Here is a 23,436-nt window from a genome sequence, read left to right as displayed (position 1 = left end):
CTGCCGACAGCTGCATTTCCCTCTCGGGAGCGTGTTCAGTTGAAAATACCTGATTTTAAGAGTGACAGATTAACTCAGACTAAAATAAGATGTGTGCACTACCACACAATGAATCAGCCATTAGACTGGCCCATACGGTGCTGACAGCTCAGCTGATATACCAAAGCAACACCACAATAATACTACATGCACAATATTAAGACATTATTGATCGTATCAGTTTAAATAATCACATGAGTTACTTTTCCAAGTAACTACGTGCTTTTGTCTATCAGTACAAAGGAAAGTTACTTCACTACTTTGTGAAGAAGTGAAATTAAATCACATGAGATGAAACCTTTAGTATAAAAATCTATATAAATATAATAAATATAATAATAGTGTAATATAATAATAAACATTATAAATATAAATCGAAATTCATATATTATTCAAGCAAGATTTTTATTCATGTTTGTCACCACAATGACAACCTTCAGTATCTTATAACTCAACGTGGGTTCGTGCGCACCACAACAAATAACAAGCTAATGATTCACAATAATAAATAATGCTTCTAGTTGTTTCCCATAGACACACAGCTGTAAAAAGAATTCAAGCAGTGCAAAAGCCTGTGAGAAGACTTCAATTTAATAAGAACCCCCACAGTTCTCATGAATAATGTGCTTCTGTTAAATGAATTTAACATGCCTGTGAGCAGAATCAAACTTTCTAATTAAAAAAACTTTATTGTGCAATGGAGAGCATCCATTATGGCGGGTCACTAGTAGAAATTTAATATGCAAGAAAGAGATTAAAGATGCACAGAGCAGAAAGTCGGTATTTAAAGCATTTGCATTAGAGCCTAACCAGAGGAGGATTAATAAAGTGAACATATATGAGCTTATTGTTTTAGTGCATGTGGATAATTGGTATACCGTGAGTCTCCTTATCAAGTCTACAATATTATACAGGGAAATTATGGAAATATTAATGTTGCAGTTTGCTCAATTTTGATGACATTCGTTAAATATAATATAATTAGTATGGTTTAGCATGGTTGGCTGGAAACACAATCATACTAGCTTCTCTTTACATTTACATGAGGTTAATCGACTGACCAAAGTCTGTAACACTATTTCTATTTCAGAATTTATTCTCCCTGTTTCAGGTAAATAACCATGTTTGGTAAAGATGATGATCCAAAACTCCTGCTTTACACTTTGACCAAAAACTCTGTTTTCTTTTGTAACGTTTGCAAATACATGATCTCTTCTGCCAATTAAATTCACCCAACTGATGCTTTTTAGATGAAAACAACACATTTTATTTCTGGAGATTAAAAGTTGATAGTTTTACAGGATGGGGTCACAAAATGTCATGACACTTGATAGAAACCCAGAGAAGAATTAATCCCATTTAAAGCTTCGAAATCCAAAATATGAGACATGAAATCCATACTATATATTTTTTTTATATTGCTTCAGGACTTCATGAAAACTACCTGGATTCCTGATGTATTTGAATAATTATCACAGCTCATTAAGTTAGGCTCATACCTGTTTGAGTATCCAGGCGGCCATCTCATGGCTGCAGTCAAATATCACGTGGAACTCCTTCGCCTTCTTCATCTCCTTCAGAAGTGGCTTGGCATCCTTGGTCTCTGTGGGCAGCTGTCGGATCTTCAAACGGATGTTGTATCGTGACGGTGCCTTGATCAGCTCTTGCAGTCGAATGAGACCTGCAGACAAAAAGGGAAACACATAGCGTAAAAGGGAGAATTTTTACAGATGCTGCAAAATGCTGTGCTTGATCTACCGCCATTTTGAAGCAGCTCTGATTTTAAAGAGGCCTTGCAAAAAAAAAATTGAAATCTGGTTTTCTCAGCGAAAAAAAAAAGGTTCATGTGCATGACTTCCTAATCCACACTCTATTGATCCTCCTACTCATGCTTGGCAAACAAACAGACTGCCATAGACCTATTAGAAGGATGCGAGACAGAGCCAGCACGCTGCATTATTTTACAGCAAGAGCACAAAATAGAAAGGCGCTCTATCTGCACCCACCGACAGAAACTTCCATTTCGACAGAATCTTTCTAAATGTTGATTTGCTTCTGTCTTCCCTGATATCATACAGCAGCATGGAATAGGTTCAATTTCATCGTGATGGAAAATCACGGTCAGTCCCAACTCTTCCAGCTCTCTCGCACGCACACTTCAGATGTGCTCTGATGAGAGAGGCTCCGTTTGGCCAGCTTGTACTTGCCCCTGGGGAGCCTGATGCCGCTGTCACATATTGAGCTACAATCTTCACCTTTCATTTCTCGACCACACGCTCAGGTAGAAAGCTCTCCGGGAGATACTGTGATGAGATTACAATGAGTTTCTCCCTGAGTAAAGAACTTCAGAGTCCAGGGATGAAAGAGGCTGGATTGATGGGAGAGATGATTACATGTCATGGGTATAAAAATGGATGGAACAGTGAGGATAGTTTGAGAGGGAACTGGAGAGAGATGGGATTTTTTTTTTTCTTCTTCTTCATGGAACCACTTTAAGATAGCTCAGCCTATTTTTTATTTTGAAATGAAGTGCTGTGTGAGCAGTTTAATGGTCTTACTGTGAGTGGGGCTGGGTCTCCCTGAGGCCTATAGAAAAATTGGTGTGAAATAGGAACATGCAGGTCTTGTTGTGAAAAGTACCATTGTACATAGGAATAGTGAACCTCCTAGAGCTTTCCTCAGGTAATCCCAATAGATCCCCACTCCAGGGCATGTCTGCATCTCCCTGTTTTTGTTCATACTGACACTTTGGGAGGTGTTAAGCTAGAAAAAAAAATCTGTCAAGGGAGCTCAACGTTTGGGAAACACTGTCAGTGTAGATGTTTGTGGGCTCTGGCTAATGCCTTCAGACTTTCCCCCTGGATCTTCTAACGGCTGTGTGTGAATATTTTATCCCCTCCGATAGTTTTTCCTGCCAGCCGTCAGATAGGCTCCAATCAGCAATGCGGGGCCCTGGAGCATGAAGCTGTGTGATTACAGCCTCAGACTGGGTAGAAGCGGAGGGGGGAAGCAACACGGCTATGCAGCTGTCACACTTTTTAGGGCGTCAGGTGTGGCGGAGCCAGAAATGCTCCACAGACGAAGCCCGAGCTGCTTTTATCTGACAAAGAGAGAGTGAGGCAAAGGGTCCCCTTTTGGCATCTCTCTGGGACAGTTTGCGAGAGAATAGGGGTGTTAATGTACCGAGCTCAAAGGCAGGAAGTGAAGACAGGTCAAGGAGATGAGTCGGAATAATGTGGCAAGTGGGATGAGCCACAGGGATATCGTTCGAGGTTAACGTATGGGTGCTAGATTGCTGGAGGATTGGCTGTTTACTGAAATGAAAGTTACAGATATGGAAGCTAGGACCTTGAAGGAAGACAAACAGCAATAAAAGATATAGTTTCAACACTATAATTGATTAAAGGTTTTCAATTCAAACGGCACAATTTCAGTTGTCAACTCGAAGACGATGCGAATTTGTTCCAAACATGGAGTGAATTCATTAAAGCACCTGTCTAAAATGTAAATCTCCTCTCAATTCCTGCGTAATTTACTTGCAATTAGTTGTCAACTACATCTTACAAAATAACTCATGAATTGTGAATCAGCATTTGAATATTGTTATCTTCTCTGGAGTAATTACACTCTACCGCATAAGTATCTCAAAGCACTCCAGCTAAAATACAACGCGCCTTTTAAAATACATAATACGAGCCACTCCACAAAGTCACAGGATAGCCGAAATGGCTCGCAGACACATTTGATAGCCACCCTCAGAGATCAAGTGTCTCAGCGTGTTATTAATGGCTGTTGTCAGCCCCCACATACTACAATTCTGTATTGCATTAATCCGAAGAGACGTTGGGTCATTCTGGGTAATGTGGTTCTCTCTCTTTTTTTTTCTTCCCCATGCTGCTGCTCACTCTCCTGGAAGACTGACATGGCCAGCACCTGGAGGACTGAGGCAGAACAGTAAGCTATTGATTTCTGAATTAACTTGACAGGTTACAAAGCACTCACTGAACTCTGAGCTGCAGTGCTGCTTTTTGTCGTCCAAGTACCTTTTATTTTTTCTTCTTCTGGACAATTAAAATGATAAAAAATTGCAACAGTCATCACCACACAATACAAACGCCCCAGAGAAAGAGAAAGACAGACACCAACTGTACCTGTACCTGTGCTGTCGTCATAGACCACAGTGACGGTTCTCCACTTGAAGAAGTGCACCAGGTCAAGGATAGCTCTACTAAGGGAGGAGAAGTCAGGATACAGGCTGACATAGTACGAGTCCCTGTTGTCTGACACTTGATGCTTCCACTTGGTTTGGACGTGGGGCACTCCCAAAGCGTTGCAGATGGACTGGACCGCATTTGCTGATGAGCTGTGTGAGGGGCCAAAAATGGCCGCCACTCCCAGGGAAAGCTGGTCACATGCTATAAAGGGAGCAAGAGAAGGGCATAAATTAGTTTGACATTTGTGCTGGGCTTTCAAATTTCACTATGTTCAGGATTTTCTTAATTTATTCATTGCTGAAATATCTCACCGCAGCTACTCAACCCTAACAAATCATTTATAATGTCCACAATTTTGCTGTTAATCATCATTTGGACACAATGAAAAACTTTTCTATGGGTATTCTCATTTGTCCAAGTCGGAGAGATCTGAAAGAAAGTGAATCAGTGAATGTGTGGCTTCACCAGTACCTGCTGTTCCTCTGTCTCAACTCTTTACTATTGCCGGCATGTATGCATTTGCATGCGAGCATGTTTGAATGCAATTTGAAGCCATATTTTTGCATGACCCATTATATATGTGTCTGCTCCTCTTTTCAAGAAAGCATTAAACATGTACTGAATGATGGAACGATGGAAGATATTTTGATTGAAATGCAAACTTTTGCATGGTCTTTAAACTTTCAGGGAAATTAGTAGCTCATTTGAATGAATAAATGTCAGGTCTTTGTGGATGTTTTGTTTGCACAGGCTATGTTCATTATGAATCACAGGAAAGCACACTGCGTTTATTTATGATTACTACAGTGTTTATTAATCTACAACTGCATATCATAATAAAAAGTGAGTAATTATCATTCAGTGTGCAGTAAACAGAAACCTTTGCTGCTACTTTGCATAAATTTGTTCCTATAAAAGATGATGTGTGACCTTTAGGGTTCAAAAGTAGAATATATCAGCAGGTTTTATACTTTTTGACTTGAGTTTTGAGTAAAAATGGTTTTGGATGGGTCTCAAACACAAACTAAGGAAAAAAGTATATGACTTACCAACCTGAATTACCCTCGTCTGGGTGTTTTAGGAATGCTAGTTTTTAATCTAAGAAGAAAACTTCCCTTTACCAAAAATCAACCAAAAACATGCATTTAAAGTCTGTGTGAGTTACTACTTTAAATGAGCAAGGATTCACTCCCCAGATTTTTGAGAAGATATCATGAAAAAGAAGGTTTAAGTACGGTGTACAATTAATATTATTAATCAAACAAGCATTTTAGGTAAAAGTTATATTATAAATGAAGTGAAGCCAAGTGAAAAGTTATGGAAATATGCTGTTTAGTATATTAGGAAAATGCATTCGTGGCAAGAGAGTGTGAGTTTAGAATCAAATATGTGAGAGTTGGCAGCCCTGCATAAAGGACATTTTCAGTGGAGTGTACTGAATTACTTTTTGACTGTGGCACCACATCCTTAACTAATACATCAAATTTTCAACTTTAAAATACTCCGTTTCAAAGCTTCTGCAGGTCATACATATTTTTTTGACAATATTTGAGTGTGACGTGTAGATGGTTGTTTTCTTTGCACCAAAGGGAGTTCAATTACTTTGTCTGTTGCACACACAATGATAAGAAAGACATCCAGTTCAATTCAGCGCTCAATAAATCAAAATGAGCCAGCAGTACACCGATGGTTGAATTGGCTTCCCGTGAAGCTTCTATTTCTGGTAGACATGCACTTGTGGAGTTATACTGAACATCCTTCACATGGCTCACCTTTCCGGGACGCCTCAAAGCTGTCAAAGATGTTTATTCTCTGGATGTCATAGGTCAGGGTGGTGTTGGGGAGCAATGTACGGTTCCTGTTGATTGTGTTCAAGGCAAATTTAAAGGCTAGTTCCTCTGCTCCGGAGGGGCCGCTCTCAATGGATTCGAATATTCCTCCTGATGAGTTAAAGCAAACAGTCACAAGGAGAACAAACAGAAGAGACCTCCAAAGTCCTGTAATTGCCATGGATTCCTGAGCACAGGCGACATTCAAGTAAATGATTGAAATGATGGAGGCAATTACAGCTCAAGCAGGGCTATCATTTTAATACCTCAGTATTTGTACTCATATTATCGAACCCATTGTGCTCCCGGCTTTACCCAACCTCAGTTACACGCCGACATGAGACAGATTTACAGTGCAGATTAGATCGGGGCTGATTTGCATTCTGCGGCCGTCCTCGCTGTAATTATAGGCAATTAACTGCATTAGGGGTCGAGTTCAAGGGTGGGTGCCCTTCTTTAACTCCGTCGCTCAAGCTTGACAGGAAAGTTCACTGTTCTTTTTTGTCCCATTGATTTCAGTTATTCTCAAATGAGAGGCAGGCAGAAAAAGCTCCACAGGAGCACAGAGAGCAGAGAAATTAAAATAAAAAAGGCGGAGATATAGCCTGGGGAGCAAAGGCCTCGGGAGAGATTCCAAACACACTTTGAGCGTGTGTAAAGAGAAGTGAGGATAATGAAGAAAAGGGTCAATGAAATGATGGATTAAGGTGCCATTAGGATATTGTAATCACACTAACTGAAAACAAATCAACCCAGCATTACATTTTATTGTTGATCTCGCAGATGTTTAATAGGAGAGCATCCTGATGGGAGTACCATGCAGTGCATTCCCGAGGAATCTTGTTATCTTTCAGACGTATATAAGATTTACCCCACAAAATACTCATTAACTGACATAGTAGAAGCCTCCACACATAAAACAAACAACACGCACAGTTTCACCACGCTGTGCGAGACGCTGTAATTACAACCGCGAAAGTAAGTTGTCAACTGGAAACAACTCCCTTCAGACTTGTCAATTATTTTGAGTTACACAAAGAAGATTATGAGAGCTCCAGATGGTCCGTCAAAGTGGTTCAAGACTCTAAGCGATAGGAAGCAATGTTTGAACATACCAGCTATAAATGTGTCTCATTTCACAGTTTTTTTTTGTTTTTTTTTCATACATATTTTAATTGGTATCATTCTTACAATTATGATTGAATTTACATGTTACTGAATTCATCACTTTGGGGAGATTATCTCTGCAATCCATTGTGAACCTTAACTGTGTATTTTTGCAGTAGTAGGCTTAGTAGGGAGCAGTCGAAGGTTTAAAGAGACCCACAGTGGCTTTTATTTCTCCCACTGGAATCTTTTCCTACTTCAGCGATTCAAACTAGGTTGCTTCTCAAACATTTCGACCAAAAAGGGGCAACTTTGATTTTCGCAATGGCCAGATTGTGATGCTATTCTTTCACCAAGAGGATGTATTGGAATTATGGCTACTAAATGGGGAGAAAAAGGGTAATTAATATCGTAAAAACATTGTTTGAAAGTGGTTACAATCAATTTCCTATTCTCTTTTTTTTCCTGTGAAACCAATAATATATTCAATTATGGATTTTGACCTGCGGGTTGCTAGTTGTCCATGTCTGCTCGAGGCAAATTACAGCCGGAGTTCCATGTGTACTACATACAAAAGCAGCATGAACAATCAGGAGAGAACACGTACAAAATCCCAGAGAAATGATGTCCAAGAAATTTTCAGGTTTGCACGAACATCATTAGATCTACAAAGCTGCATGTTTGTTTTTTATTGGAGGCAAAACATTCACGAGATATTTGGAAGACATTAAAAAGGAATGATTTGATGTAAAAATACTCAAATGATTATTGTTTGGCACAGATCAATGCACAGTTAGTGTATTTTTCATTTCAGCTGTCTTATTTGTGATCATTCTCTGAGGCTTATGCAAGTACTGTATTTCAACATACAGATAGTTTCCCATTTTTCACATAAGGCTGCAATAAGTCTGCATATGTGGAATATTAAAGTTTAAAAACCAAGAAAATAATAACAAAAAAAAATAAACTTTTGGGAGGGAAAAAGCACAATGCATCTCAACAGTGAGTACACCTTTGAAAATGGACCAAATCCCAAGAAAGCTTTACTGAAATCAAACTTAAAAGAGAATGTATGAGGGGGAAAAGATGAAAGGGGTCTGTGAGAGCAGCGCTGAGAAACACTCTTGGAGATGAGAGCAGAGTTCAGGAGTCCATCCACGGCTCCCGTCCTCTCCGAGGACAAAGACTCGGTTTGACAAAATCCAAACTGAAGGAGTTTAAAGCCTGTTTATTGATTCAATTACAGAGAGCGGGGGTAAAAGTGAAACTCAAAGAAGAAAAAGCCCGATATAACAATGCACTTTTGAAGATAGTGGAATAAAGAGACAGTGCCATACAGTGATAGACATAACTGCTATAAATAGCATCTGGCCGTGGCAGCGAGTGATAGAGGATAAGTACGGGGGGAGGGGGGGGGGAGCAAAGAAGATGTCATTAACCCAGGGGACTGAGCTTTATCACTGTCACCAGGGTGCAGCCATATATTTGAGTTTTAAGGTTTGTTTTATGATATCTTCTTTTATGAAAATAATAGTCCAACAGAGTCCAAAGTGGAAGTAATGTTGCAGCGTATGGGCCAACCTATAAAACACACAATCACACTAAAGCACCGACAATTTTCTTCCTCCACTATGTCACTGAGTGAGCTAGAATAATGAGTTTTTCCTCCTCCATACAGCAAAGATGATGCTATTCGTGGCGTTTCATTTTATTGAAATGTCACATTAATCTGGGAAAGAATGTATACTCAAAATTCATCATTACATATGATAGAAATCATGTCAGCCTGACCTAATAGATGATTATTACACTATTGCCCCGGGGGAACAGACTGAGCTGTACTGACCTGCTCAACGAGTCTGAAAATGAGCAGGATGTTAAGATATGGTCATCAGATTTCTTTGGCACACTGTCGGGATTGGACCGCCTGCTTTATTAAAACATGTATTTATCATGCATAAAATCTGCAGAGGACAACAAAAAATACTGAGTATGAGCACTTTTCCAGACGAGAGGATTTTTCAGTGTTCGCAGGGACCTCATTCATAAACATTTAAAATCAACCTAAGGTTTTGGCTGAAGGATATTTAAAGACTTGGTTATCATTTCTCACTAATATGACCATCTATAACTTTATTTTTATTTTTATTTTTTGTCTAAAAGGATGAATTTCTTAGACGGTTTTACAAGTTTTATTCAACATTTAAATATGAATTGCTGGACAAATTGGCTGTACTTGAAAATCTAAATATTGTTACCTTTGCAAGTTTGATGTGCATCGTATATAAAATATGAGCAAATGTAGAGACACATACTGTAAGGTTTCTACTTTTACATATTTTCAAGATAAAAACGTTGTTCGGGTGCACTGATGAACTCACCGTTTTTTTTAAAAGTGGTTTATTTTCTAGTAATTAATTTTCAAATGCTGTTTTGGAACACACAGGAAGATACCAGATACAGTCACTTACAGAGTCTGAGAAAAAGCTTTTTGGGATGCATCATGTTATCTGAATACCTAATACACATTTTAAAGCATTTTGACGCTCAGTATTACCAGTCACTGATAAATCTTAAGGCCTCCCACTGTACAGGTTATGTACATTGGTGAATACTTGCACTCAAACCAGGTTTCCGCTTACTTAAAAGTCTAATATCACCCCATTTATCACTTTTCTATCCATCCTCCTCTCTCTTGCTTTTCTGGTCTGTCTGATTGTAAGTGTGTGAGTTACCGCAGAAATAATCAGCACGTGCTTGTGTGTGTGTGTTTGTGTGTGAATTATAGAGTCCCCATCATTGGGACTGGTGTGAATTATAGTGCAAATGAAAGCTCTGAGTGAGTTATGAGCTGGATAATCACCCTGACGAGAAAACAGGCACACTGATCTGAGTGTCTCAGTGTAAAAGAGGAGAGGAAACAGAGCTGAAAGTCGAGATGACTTCCTCTGTATATTTAACTCCCTTTTAATGTTTTCCAACAGTTAATGAAGTGTCTTTTGGATGGCACATCATGCAATAACTAGCTTATCTACCAACAAAAGTGAAGTTAATTTCAAATTAATTTGTGTAAACAAAAATCATTCATCTCTGAAGGACATACTTCACAAACAGCAGGGATAGGTTCTCCTTGAAAAAGTCGGCTCAGTGAAACACAACAATGAGCCATTACATTATGACAATACGCTTTGCCATCAAGACATGAACTCCACTTCTTTGTCCAGCAAATCTCACAAGTGCTCATGACCACGTTGCTCGCTCATGACTTGTTCCTGTTGGGTGCGGACCTCTGCGGAGGGGAACAACCCCCGAAAGAGCTGCAGATTTGGAGATGCTTGAACTCAGTTGTCTATTTTGAACAATTCAGTCGTTATGCTTAGAGGTTTTTCTGCTTCAGACCTTCAACCGCTCCTCCCTGACGTGTCATGAAAAAAGTGTCATCAATAAGAGATATGGGTGATTATTCTCAGCATTTATTTTGATGCTCATGTGTTGTTGATTAAAAAAAATAATAATACAGAGCTCCAGCTCCACTGTGTATTCTATAAAAAATAAATAAATAAATACAGCTACTTGCAAAACTATGAATTAAAACACAATTATATCTCAAGGATGCTCTTGTACTATTGGAGATGGAAGTAGGATATGTTGCCATGGCAACACACGCTTCTATGTTGTGGCTGAAAGGCATCGGCTGTTTTGGAATGGCAGCAGCTGATTGGTGGATGAGGGGCGTTGTGATAGTGTGGACGGCCTGTCTCTGTGACTAATGACCAGCGGTGCAGCTGCAGGATGGCGGTGAGCTGCAGGATGGCGGTGAGCTGCAAGGTGGCTGCTATGGAAACCAACAAGGAACTTTGTCGCTTAGGCAAGTGGCCCAGGTATGCACAAGTGATCGAGCAGTTAGGCTTTGAGGACTTCACCCATCAAACCCTAACCCCCTGGCCTGTTTCTGTCTCCTTCTGTCTTTCAACCAGTGAGAATCTGTTCCGGGAGCCAATAGGCAGGAGGCAAAAGTGATGGAAATGCTCCATAAATATCCCTGAAATTCCCAGTGGTAGCGCTCCCTGACATGTTTGGCGGTGAATGGGACGTGATGCATGAAGGCCTGCAGAGAGTCACTGCCCCTGGTCATTAATCTCACGCTCCCCTTGGTGGATTGGTGGACTGACCTTCCTGTGCTGCATAAGGGCCACTTCTCTTTCTACCTGAAGCTCCCCAGAAATCTGACCCCGGCATGTGATACAGTAACTGTGCATGGCCATACCACATAATTCATTATTTGAATGAATTATAATTATAATTATAAGTCCAGGCTATTCGGGCCATTGCATAGTGTGTTGTTGATGTAATTAGTTTTTTTAGGCATAATTGTTCCCTATTTCCCACCAGCATCATTCTCTGGACAGGCACTAACTGGGAAGATGTTCAACATGCTTGCTCTTGTCTTGAGAGTAAGACTTTATGATGTGAGAGAAAGCTCTCCAGAAACAGATCTCATAATTAATTAACACATAATGAGCTTCTCCTGAATAACTCAGCACCAAGGACTTGATAATGAGTTAAAGGAGAAGAGGCTATAGGAGAAACTCTATCAATAGATCATCAGGTAATGAGAAGTTCATAAATATCTGTGAAAGAGATCAGCAATCACTTCTTTCATCAGTCATTCCTGATTAAGTCTGAACCAGCTGCTAAGTGGCACCTCGTAACCACTCATTTACCCCTGGAGTTTACATTTAGACAAACCCGAAACGCACAAAATAGCAGCTAATTATTAGGTCATTAGTGATCCGTGAGTCCTTAGTAGTCCATTATCTGGCTCAGTGTTAATCATGAATGACTTATGAAGAAATTAATAATTACTTAGCATTGCTGATTTTTATGAGCTAATCATAACCTGATGAACGGAAATCACACTATCCCGAATAAAAAAGAAAACAGCCGAAAACTTTTAAAAAGTAGCTTCAGCGAACATCAGTTTAGCTGTTGTTATCCAACTTGTTTGGCTTGTAGTTGATATTTTCTTCAGAACAGAATCCCGCCTGTCACCCTAAAGCCTCTTGACACTGGACTGGACTGTCACCTGCCACTGCTGGACGCTAAGCCTCCGGCTGACTCACACAGTGGAACATACCAGCGCTAACACACACAATCACGCACTCCAAAGATTGAGACTAAATAAACCTGTCGTGTTAAGAAACAACTGAATCCCGGGAAAAAGTGAGTGATGTGAGAATTTAAAGCTCATGCCTGCAGGCATTCAACGATACCTAAGTCCACTTGCGCACGGAGTAATAATTAGCTTGTCCACTGTTGAAAGATCAATCTCATCAATCTCCTGTAATGAGCACGCACATAGTCTTCAATTAGAAATGTGTGCATGGCTCTCGTCCCTGACCCGACTCCAAGTGGGAAACCAGTGATCATATAACATGTATTAATTCAGAGCGTTGGCAACAGATGTGCTAATTTGCGAGACTCTCTCTATTCATAATAATGTGCCAGCTCCCTCCTCAAAATACGTGCTAATTTGCAAGGGCTTATTGTGAATGTGCTAAACTACCGGCTGACATTTTGTGTGCTAATTTGTCAAGCAGGGACCCCTTTTGGTGCTAATTGTGCCAAACTGTGAGTACACTTCCACAGGCCTTGAATTGCTCCATCCCTAAATGACTTCTGTATGCTTGCGCTTTCCATCCTCTCCACTGCTCTCAAATTGCGAATGCAACAGAAAAGAAACACACAGCGACAGTGAAAATAAGATGTATAAGTAAACACACACACACACACACACACACACACACACACACACACACACACACACACACACACACACACACACACACACACACACACACACACACACACACACACACACACACACACACACACACACACACACACACCTCTTGAGATTAGACGAGTTCCTTAAAGAAACATAGGAGCATAGCTGAAGTCAAAGGCTATGGTTGTTTAGTCGTATCATCAAACACACACACATGCACTCACACTATGAGGCAATAACAGCTTGTTCCACAGAGGGAAAGCTACTTGGCACACATGAGGTCACCACTACAGTTCTACTATAATGATGTGTTTTATTAAAAAGTGCTATTTTGCTGAAATATTTCACAATATTATCATCTATTGTTCTACGGTGGCAGCTAAGCGACAGCTACACCCACACTAGACTCACAATAGACAAACAGAAATGCAGTAGGAAGTAAGCAGGATTTGTTTTCTTCAGTATATGCACTCCCACTCTGAAGCTTTTCATCAAAATTATATGCATGTGGAGCAGTCCTTTAAAGGAAAACTGCACATCATACTGAGGAAAAAACTTAATTCACCAAAAAAGTTTTATTTACAAGATAAAAACACAAGGTCACATGATGATTTCAAAATTGCAACCAAACTACGATTCACTATTGTTTGCATTGGAAAAAGTTCAATGTCTATTTGGTAAATTACATAAAATTGTTGTCACTAACACACGTGTTAAGAGAGAAAACTACTAATGTGCAACGGGCAGAAAGAAATATATATTTTGATGCGTCTCACGCACACAAATCAAGAGAAGCAGGAGGAGAAAAAGCCCTGATAGGAAGAGCAGTCAAAGCCTCAGTAAATATTTTCACTCTTTTCAAGCAAATGGCATTCAATTGTCTTTATGTTGCATCTCTGAGCGACACTCTGGAGATCTTTCTCTCACTGTTTGTGAGATGGGAAGATGTAGTGAGGCTGGTAGGTTTTTTTTTTGCAATGAATCCTTGCCACCTGCACAAATATATTTGGATTCGTCATGAGCTAGGTGGGATGTGACTATGAAAACAATATTCACGCAAAAAAAACAAAACTTAAATATATCTGAGGATCTGTGTGATTTACAAAGGATGTCAGATAACACTCATACAAAATAACAATAAGAAACTGGATAACAGAATGTTAAAATAGGAAATGATATTGCAAATGTATTTTATGCTGTTTTGGAGCTGCAATGAATAACTCCACAGTTTGGACGAATATAGAATGCAATTGAAATAACTTAATTTTTCAAAAAGTACAGACAAAATCGATAAATTATAGCATGCCTAGGAAGTAGCATACATTTTCCCTTATCATTTAATTGGAAAATGATGCAAAAAAAAGGAAACTTACATTTTACCATGGAATAACTATTATCAAAAAACCACCAACTTATATTATCATATTGTGCAGCAAATTATAAACAAAATTTGAATCACTGGCCTCTTCAATCACAAATTAATATAGTCTTTTATTGACTTTAATCCCAGTTATGGTATGTTGTTTTACTCTGTGATGTCATAGCAGCATTTTCTTATGCAATTACTCTGTTTTAAATAAGTAAATTATTATTATTATTATTATTATTATTATTATTATTATTATTATTGGACCCCAATTATAACTCTTCAAGTGACAGGATGGTATATATTATCAGTTGTAATGACTGGCTGTGGTGAATAAACAGGAGGAGCTAAACAGATTCATATAATAATGCAGAAATAAAGCAACCAAGTTTGTAGTCATCCAACAAATACAGCTATGGGTACTTTATATTGCCGCTGTGGCATTGAAGCATTGTATTTGAGATGAATAGCAAGGTCTATTTGACTAAATCATATGTATTCTGAAAAAATACAGTGGCTTTCACATGCTGAAGGTTTTAAGAGCCTTGAAGATCTCAGTCTTATCCAACTGTCATGTATAAATATGAGTATTCCCAAAACTCCCCTCACAAGGTCATACAGTTGAAATAAATAATACAAATCTCAAAACTGCAGTCAGACACTTTTTTCCTGCAGCAGTGGAAATATGTGATTTGGCTCTAAATAGGCATAGGAAGTGGGTGGCACCACTGAATGTATTTAACAGAATGCCTCCTAATGCTTCATGCCTCACCCGTCTGCAATTTCTTTCCGTATGCCCCATCTTTTCTTCTCCTTCATCATGCCCGCGCGCACACACATCTCACGGTGGCCTCGGCAGGTGACAGATGGCGACCTCACAGCGCCGCTCACTGTAAACCGAGTTTTAATCAAGCCTAAGCACGTGTGAGAGATGCTAATTATCCACTGCAGGCTAAGAGAGTCCAGCCTGGAGAACATTGTGACTATGCATGTGCATCACTGGTTTATAATCATTTTCCGCGATGTGATAAAACTGCCACTTATTGCAGATGAGAAGTGCGAGGCAGGGGTGGACTGGCTGTTTTGAGCATTCCCGGATATTCCAGCCCTCAAGTTGTAACACTCAGTAAGAATAAATATTGATAAGAATTTGACTAACAGTCTTTTGAAAAACTCAATTCTGTTAACCTTTCAATGGCGCGTGGCCATATTTGTTTACATCCACAAGTATATTAAAAATGACAATATTAAGAGTAGAAAAGTAATAGTATATTAAAACACATTTATTTAGCTTACTTGACTTGTTCTAAGAGTAGTTGACAAATTCAAATTGTAAAATAATCTGCAGTGCAAAACCACAAGTTGTGACATTTGCAGACTATTTATAAAGACCTATCGATCCGACAGCTATTAACAATAAGATATTTTATGTAACATTTAAAAAATGAACATTCAGCCATATAAATCTACTCTATGTGAGAAACAGTTGAGGGGAACGATGTGGTGGAAGATCTCTGAGAACTGCCTCAAACACTTGCCCCATCGCTTTGATAAAACACCCCCTGCACCCTGCTTGGTCATATTAGTAATGATTAAGGTAATTTTCTTTTTCTTTTTTAAGTGCATCATATTTACTTTATGCAAAAGTGCATAAAGTGTACCGATAGTGTGTACAAGCTTTGCAAATTGATGAATCTGTATGTAAAGCTATTAATCACGAAACATGTGAGTTTACACATTCATTTTTAAATCAATAAATTAAGACAACGTTTATGGAGGAAATTGGTCTTTTTTTTTTAAATTTCTTCTGAGTGCTACATAAAAGCTTAAGACTTGTATCTTACCCTACGAGTTCTCTGTTATCTATCAATCTTGTCATTATTTACAACCATGACAACAAAGAAATGAATTCATTATGTTTACGTTTCAGGTTTAATGTCCTTCTTTTCAAAGAACAATGAAAAACAGATTACCTCACATTATAAAATCTCAGAAGAACATCTTGAACATTCATGTGATTTAGCCGACTTTCGTGCTGAACTCAAGCGCAGTTCAATTAGTAGTGTTGCAATTAGGCCGCGGGAAATTCTCTGGGACTCTATCGTCGTCTGTTCTCCTTTCACCGGTCTCTTTCTAGTCCTCTCGGTTCTCCTGCTCATCAAAATGGCCCTGTATTACACTCTACCCATTGTCATTTTGAACAAAATGGCTGTAAAATTAGACTTTCTTTCTTGTAGAAGGGCAGATGTTATCTCCCATCGGAGCCAAAGGTCAAGAATTAATTCAGGAGGCAGCTCTTTAATTCTTGCAGCTGGGCTTGCACAGAGCAGAGGAAAAGGGAAAGGGAAGGGAAAAAAAATCCAGACAGTTTACAGGATTTTCTTAATCTGATTACATTAGTCCTTTAAATATTCATGAATTTAGAAATTACTGCCAAAAAAGCGATTATCTTTCATTAGTGAGACAATGAAGATTTGACAATAGTATATAAGGGAATATAAAGTAAGGGCAGATCCACCAACAATCTGACACAAAACATTGCACTTATTATAACTTCATTAACTCCTCAAAGCATTTTTTTCTCTCTTCTGGGCAAGTGATAAGACATAATAATTTTCCTTACTTCTGTTTATCTCAAACTAAAAATGAGAAGTTAATGTCAGTAATAAAACAAAATGAAAACATAGTGTTATAGGTGCAGCTTGATTCCTTTTTTGGGGGCATTTGCAGTAAAAATTACAAAATGTTTCACTTTTGCTTCAACTTCTTCTACACTGACATAAACACAGATGTATTTTTCCCGATGCGAATGAGCTGTATCTACAAGATTGTATAACCTGTTAGAAAAATCGAGTGACAAATATATCCCATTTAGTCTATTTTTAAAGCTACAAATCATGAAGTATGATGAATTTAGGGCAGTTTTACACTTTTCCAAAGAGTTAACCTACAAAGAATTCCTGTGGGATTTTGGTGAGGGCCCTATTGAGGGTTAAAAAGCTGGGAAAATGGCTGTATCAAAGGGACTGTTCTGTTTGAAGTCTTCAGGTGAGTGCCCTGCTCGAGGATCAGATGTCTCATGAATGATCGAGACTTTATGAAGTGAGTCATAACATTAAAAGCACAACGTCTATTTCAGGATCAAGAATGTTCTCTGAAAAAAAAACTCCAGCAAAAATGTATTTATTTTTTTGCTTTGAAATTGAAAGGCACAATAAGAAACCGAAGCCTGGTATGTGCATGTCAAGCAATGATTTGTGCCTTTGTGTGCAAGGACACAGAGACCAGGGGACCAGGAGAAATAAAGGCTAGATCACAGCGAGCAAGAACAAAGTGGGGGAGACAAGCTGAGAGCCAAAGGGAGACAAAGACGACATGGAAAGGAAGGACAGAGAAGGACAAAGGAAAAGAAATTATGAAAAGGGAATAAAATGGACGGAAAACTTTATTTTCAGGACATTAATTTGATGCTGAAAGAGCACCTCGCTGTCGCCGTCATGCCGTCTCCACACAGCCTGTCAGATGGGTTTCAGGAACAATAAATGGGCTCAAGGTAGACGACTGTGTGGTCTGACTGCCGAAAAGAGGAAAGTTTAGGCAGGAGAAGGAGAAACATAAGGAAGAGATTGATGGAAAACGCACAGAAATAGATGACTGAAGAAGAGTGTAAGAGAGAAAAAATGAGAATAAAAGAGGTCACTGGAGGCAGATAAAAAGCAGTCAATTAAAGGAGTGAATGGATGGTCTATTAGACCTGAACGGACACCTGCACCCTTCCTCTCCCTCTCTCTCTCAGCCACGGGGTAGCAAAATGTCAGCTCCCAGTTTGGGTTCATCAGCCTCCCATCAGCCACTGCTGTACACATGCTGGCTGATAATCAGAGCTACAGGTACACTCCGCTGCAATGCTGTGTCAATTTCTCTTGCTTGTTCTGCAAACATGCACTGCCACTTGCAGACGGAGAGAGAGAAATAAAGGAGACCTGTACGCCGACTCCGGCAAGAGAAATAGCCACAGGCTCATGGAAGAAACAAGACACTGAACAATAAAACCTCTTAAATATGTTGGCTTCCTTTATCCCAATAAATAAGAAAACATCTATTAAAGATTAAAGTAGAAGAAGGATTATGATGATAAAATTGGTTCGAAATAAACTCTCCGGCTTTAATAATCCTCCTAATCTTCAGTTGACTGTTTATTCCACCATAATTCACATTTAATAAGACCCCAGTGGGTAACAAACACTGGACAGCTCATGGGCAGCTGTATCGGGGAAATTGGCTCAATTGGCTTCATTCTGCCTCTTCAAATTCTTAAAAAAAAGATTGTGCAAGATAGGAAATCAATCCGAGTCTATTCGAGGCCAATCTGACCCTTAAACACACACACTAAGCATTGCAGATATGTGTGTCAGTAAAGACTGGACAGGAAGGATATATTAAGGTAAAAAAAAAAGATTTTAGCATTAAAGACACAATGATTTTCAAGGCCATACTTATTAAAAGGGTTGGTTCATGTGCACCTTCGATTTGTCACCTTTCGGCTCTTCAAACGTCTTCACAATCTGTCTAATTCAGACAGAATTAAACCCTTTGTCTGACGTGTTTCTAAAGGCACCCGTCTATTGACAAATTCCTTCAAAAAACAGACACACTGGAGAGCTACACAAACACTTGCAAATCCTTTGAGCAAAGGGAAGGAAAAAAAAAAGAAAAAGAAATTCAACATTACAGAGGGAGACATTTTGCATAGCCCTGGTGCATCTTGGACAATAGCACGTCATGCTGATTCAAAGAACATGATTTTAAGTAAGCCTGCCTCAATATGTCCTCCCACAGAGCCCATTTCCCCTTGTGTCCTTGGTTCACACAGAGAAGTGTTCATACATCTGACAGGCTACGCTGTCAATGGGGGCCCGGATTCTGCTCTCTCTCCTTTCAGCCCGTTGCTCCCCCTCCTCCTCTTGCTCCTTTATTCAGCTGGCTTGAGATGAAGGTGAATCACAGCATCCTAACCTGATCGGTGCCTTGCATCATAACCAACACAGCCGCGGGGCATTCTGTAATCGATTGACTTGAGATTCCCATGTAGTTTGGACGTCAATGCTTTCATTTACGGTGTATGTGCCTGCAAATATGTTTACTCGCTATGCGTGCTTGGAATTCGCCTTTAATTGCCAAAGCTTGCAGAGCGCAATAAGGTATTGCTTTTAAGTACAAAACCATTGTGAGATTGTAAATCCAACAGAAAGGCAATCGCTGATCCTCCTACATGTTTCACTCATAAGACAAACGCGTAGTAAACATTTACCCAACGTCCAATTAGTACCATCATGAGCTTCCGTAACAAACAACTGGCACGTCAGGTTCAGGCCTTGCTATTAAGCAATTACTGCTGTTATGCTCTTATGAAGTGAAAGGGCTAACATGTTACTGTCACATATGATGCAATGTGAGGTGTGATATTTCAGAGTGAAAGCTTCCACGTTCACATGCTTTCAGGTGGAGGTACTCAGGACTATCAGAGAATAAATTAGCCGAGTATAATCTGCTGTCTTTTTTACATTTTCACATGGTCTTACTGAAATTCCAACAGCTTGTGGCTGCCTACATGCATTACTAATTAACACAGTGAATTTAATTAATGCAATCTCACACATCCTGCATATAGATTACACATTTTACTGACTTTACATGTTTGCATTCTCACATGTTCTATTGAAACAGCCTGTGACGTACAGAGAGGAGCCATCTGGGACTTAGCATCATTTTCTCCACATATTTATTTTTTCTAAAATAATAATAATAATAATAATAATAATAATAATAATAATAATAATAATAATAATAATAATAATAATAATAATAATAATAATAGTATTCTTTATTAATATCAATTATTTCACAGTGTACAGGACCAAAGGTAGACAAGGCAGACATAATCAGGAAATGCAAATAAAAACATGTTTTGGATTTACTTTTCCATGGGTGACAACAATATTTGTTTTGCTAAAGTCTCTACACCTTTTCTCTTCTGTCAGAGCGATTTCATGCATATCTATTGTCCCTGGCACAATTTTAGCTTGCATAATGATACTGTTGACATTTATTCAGAGATGTAGTGCATGACTCCTGGCCTCCCACTGCATTTCCACAGCACACTCCACTATCCTTTCTGTGTCTCTCTTCACAAAAGCCATCAGAAAACAGTAATAACAGACCACAGCAGAGAGTGGGCTGAGAGTGGACTGCTCTGAGGCAAACTAATCTATCTTTACTCTGTATCTGTTGGCCTCAACACTCACTGTTTTTCTTCTCACTCACACTTTACACGGACTCCCTCACTCTGTTCTCCGCTCTTCCTTAACAAACACCTTGTTTTTCTTACACCTCTCAGGGACATCATTTTTTCCCCTCACATCTCCTCTGGTGGGATTGTGACAAGGACAACTTCACAATATTAAAAGATGCAAAGAAAAAAACTAAATAAATGATTGAAAAAATATTGCAAGCTCTTTCAGCTGACCTTCAATCAGTTCTCAGCCAGATAACCAGCCAGCAGGACATGCAACAGGGCTCTTTGTCAAGGGACGGTTTCCTGCACAATTGCACATATAACCCCAACCACTTTGATACCTGGGGAAATCCTTGACTGACAATGACAAAGAGTGAGAGGCTGTAAATAATAAAAGCCACTACTGAAGTCAAGCCTTCTGCGAGAAAATAGAAAAACACAGGTCTTGGATGCATTATGGTTGCAAAAACGTTTAAAAAAAAAAAAAAAAAAAAGGCAATTATGTTGGAACCGTCTTCCTAGCAAACAAGGTCAATCAGCCAAAGCCTCCCTCAGTGTAAATAATCTTTTTTTTTTTCACGCGTTTCTTGGAATTCTAAAAAAAAGCAAACAACTTAATACTAAGCACAACAGGAAAACTAATTTCATACCTCACAGATATTTGCCGTTTTAAAAAAAGCAAGAAATCTGAAGCCTGAATTAATAACCATGGAGTCTTTTGTAACTGATGCATGACAAGGAGACCTTCAAAGACTGAGGACTGTAAACATGTTTTAAAAATCCATCTAGATAGTCTCCTGCTTCAAGCCCATGTGCGCTGCTGCATGCTAATGTAAGACAGATCTCCTCTTTGTTCTTGAAACCCACAGTGGGTATTTTTAAACCACGGAAATCATTTGCCAGCAGAGATAGTTTCATATTTCTATAAGCTATGGTGGGACCAAGTGACACATGAATATTTTAAGCAGCTTTGTGCCTATTTAAATGTGTTTGCTGTGAACATGCTGGCAGTGGGCCAGGGCACAGGGTGTTATCCATAATTCCTCCAATCCCAAACTGAACTCCAGCATGCTGATAATTCAGGCTGGCAGAAGGCTAAAGCAAATCAAGTCAATTAACTGCAAACTCCCCTTGAATTTGTTCTCTTTACCCTTCCTTGTTCCCGACAACCTTGTAATTTTGCCACCACAACAGAGCTAAAAGGATGAAGCATGTTAAATATTCAAAATGCGATAAGGGCATAAATCTAGGCAGAGTGTTGTGGAAGGAGATGGAATAACATAACCTTTTTTTCAGAGGGGACTACGCCTTTTGTCAAAGATCAAGAAAAGTATTTGGTTTTTATTCCAAAAACAATGTTGTATTATAAATGCCCCCACATATGTCTGTAAAAGAAATGGACAAACCACATGAGCACCACTGTTTAAACAATGCTGTCAGCAGCAGTTGACAGCGCGAGGACATATTGCATCTGCCAATGCTGTTTGCAGATGGCAGTGATAATGTTATCACACAACCCCACAGTTGCAGACCAACTATGGACACTCAAATTAGAAATACAATTTGTGTTTTGTTGTGGATTTCTTGATTTTATGAATCAGATACATTTTTAAGGCAAAAAAAACAACTAAGCCATCTCTGGTGAAAAAACAACTGTGATGACTCATTGCTTTTGTGACAGATTCATTATTATTACGGCAGAAGCTAAACAAGATCATGTATCCCTAATGCCATATCTTTGGAGGGAATTCAGTTTCCAATGCCACTAAATAGAATAGAATTATGTTAAATATTATAAAATGTTGAACTTGTAAATCTAATTAATAACAATGTAGTTTTGGTTCCTAGGTGCCGTTAAGCAGCTACATCAAAAATTATGTTTGCAACAAGCATTGGGCTACAATAGCGCTAACTTAATAAATGACCTGTAACCGTTATAAATGAGGAACACTGAACATAATAATTCAATTTGGTGTGAGAATTACCTCAGCATGTTCGCCTGCAGCTGGTGGCCCGAACACTTGCTTTTCTTTTTTTACCCCACCCCCGAAACTTGTCGCTCGACATGGTGAGACTGATGCGGTGAATACAAAAGGCTCACTATGCTGTGGTGTTACAGTGTGAGTGTGTGTAAAGGTCTCAGCCTGACAGGAGAACAGTGGTTCCAACAATGTGAGCAGCCTGTCTGAGCCAGAATGTAACTTAGGGCAGGAAAAGGAACAGACAGACACAAGGGAGCTGACCTCCTCATTTAGCCAGCCTCCTGTAGAAGCAGCTGGGATTATCTGCTGAATAAGCACATCCTGCAGGACAGGAAAGGGTCTGGAAAAGGAAACCGTGGATTCTACTATCTCTCAAGGGTTTTATGAATTTCTCCTGGTGCAAATGCATTTACAATCCCTGACATATGTTTTACTTGTTGCGATGAAATAACCATCGTCATCATAATTTATCTTTAACTTTGTGAAACATATCTCTGTTACCGGTTGAATGTTTTTCAAAGTGAATTAATTGCACTACATGAAATGGAGCCATATTGCAAACCAGAGACAACGAAGTGAATGAACCTTGACTGATAGAGTGGCTGCATACAAAACAACAAATGCGGAGTATTTCATTGCATTACAAAACAATAAGGATGTCACTTTTGGCTGTTCAATAGGCCGCCATACAGTCAAGCACATTTGTCGCTGTCCATGGTGCTGAACCAGTGGCTTGTTGGTGAGCAGACGTGTTAAGACCATGGACAGCGCCCAGGCTTTTAACTGCATTTCAGCAGCTCCAGTGGGGGAGTGGGG

General features: G+C 39.2%; 1 protein-coding gene across 2 annotated transcripts in view; it reads right to left on the bottom strand.

Annotated features, from left to right (window-relative positions):
* The window catches only part of LOC308126398 (glutamate receptor ionotropic, kainate 2-like), a 65,194-nt gene that overhangs the window by 39,104 nt on the left and 2,654 nt on the right, over positions 1–23,436 (bottom strand). The window contains exons 2-4 of one of the 2 annotated variants that reach the window (XM_080490767.1): positions 6,026–6,193; positions 4,191–4,454; positions 1,539–1,720 (exon numbers count right to left, since the gene is read on the bottom strand). In XM_080490767.1, coding sequence (XP_080346893.1) covers positions 1,539–1,720; positions 4,191–4,454; positions 6,026–6,193 — 614 coding nt within the window. The remainder of the gene's footprint in view (positions 1–1,538; positions 1,721–4,190; positions 4,455–6,025; positions 6,194–23,436) is intronic. The other variant, XM_080490766.1, reaches the window with a different exon arrangement.

This window comes from Lipophrys pholis (assembly GCF_963383615.2).
Source record: "Lipophrys pholis genome assembly, chromosome: 21".
In the NCBI taxonomy this organism is placed as follows: Eukaryota; Metazoa; Chordata; class Actinopteri; order Blenniiformes; family Blenniidae; genus Lipophrys; species Lipophrys pholis.
The sequence above is the reverse complement of the archived record's forward strand: the minus strand, read 5'-3'. Positions and strand labels throughout refer to the sequence as shown.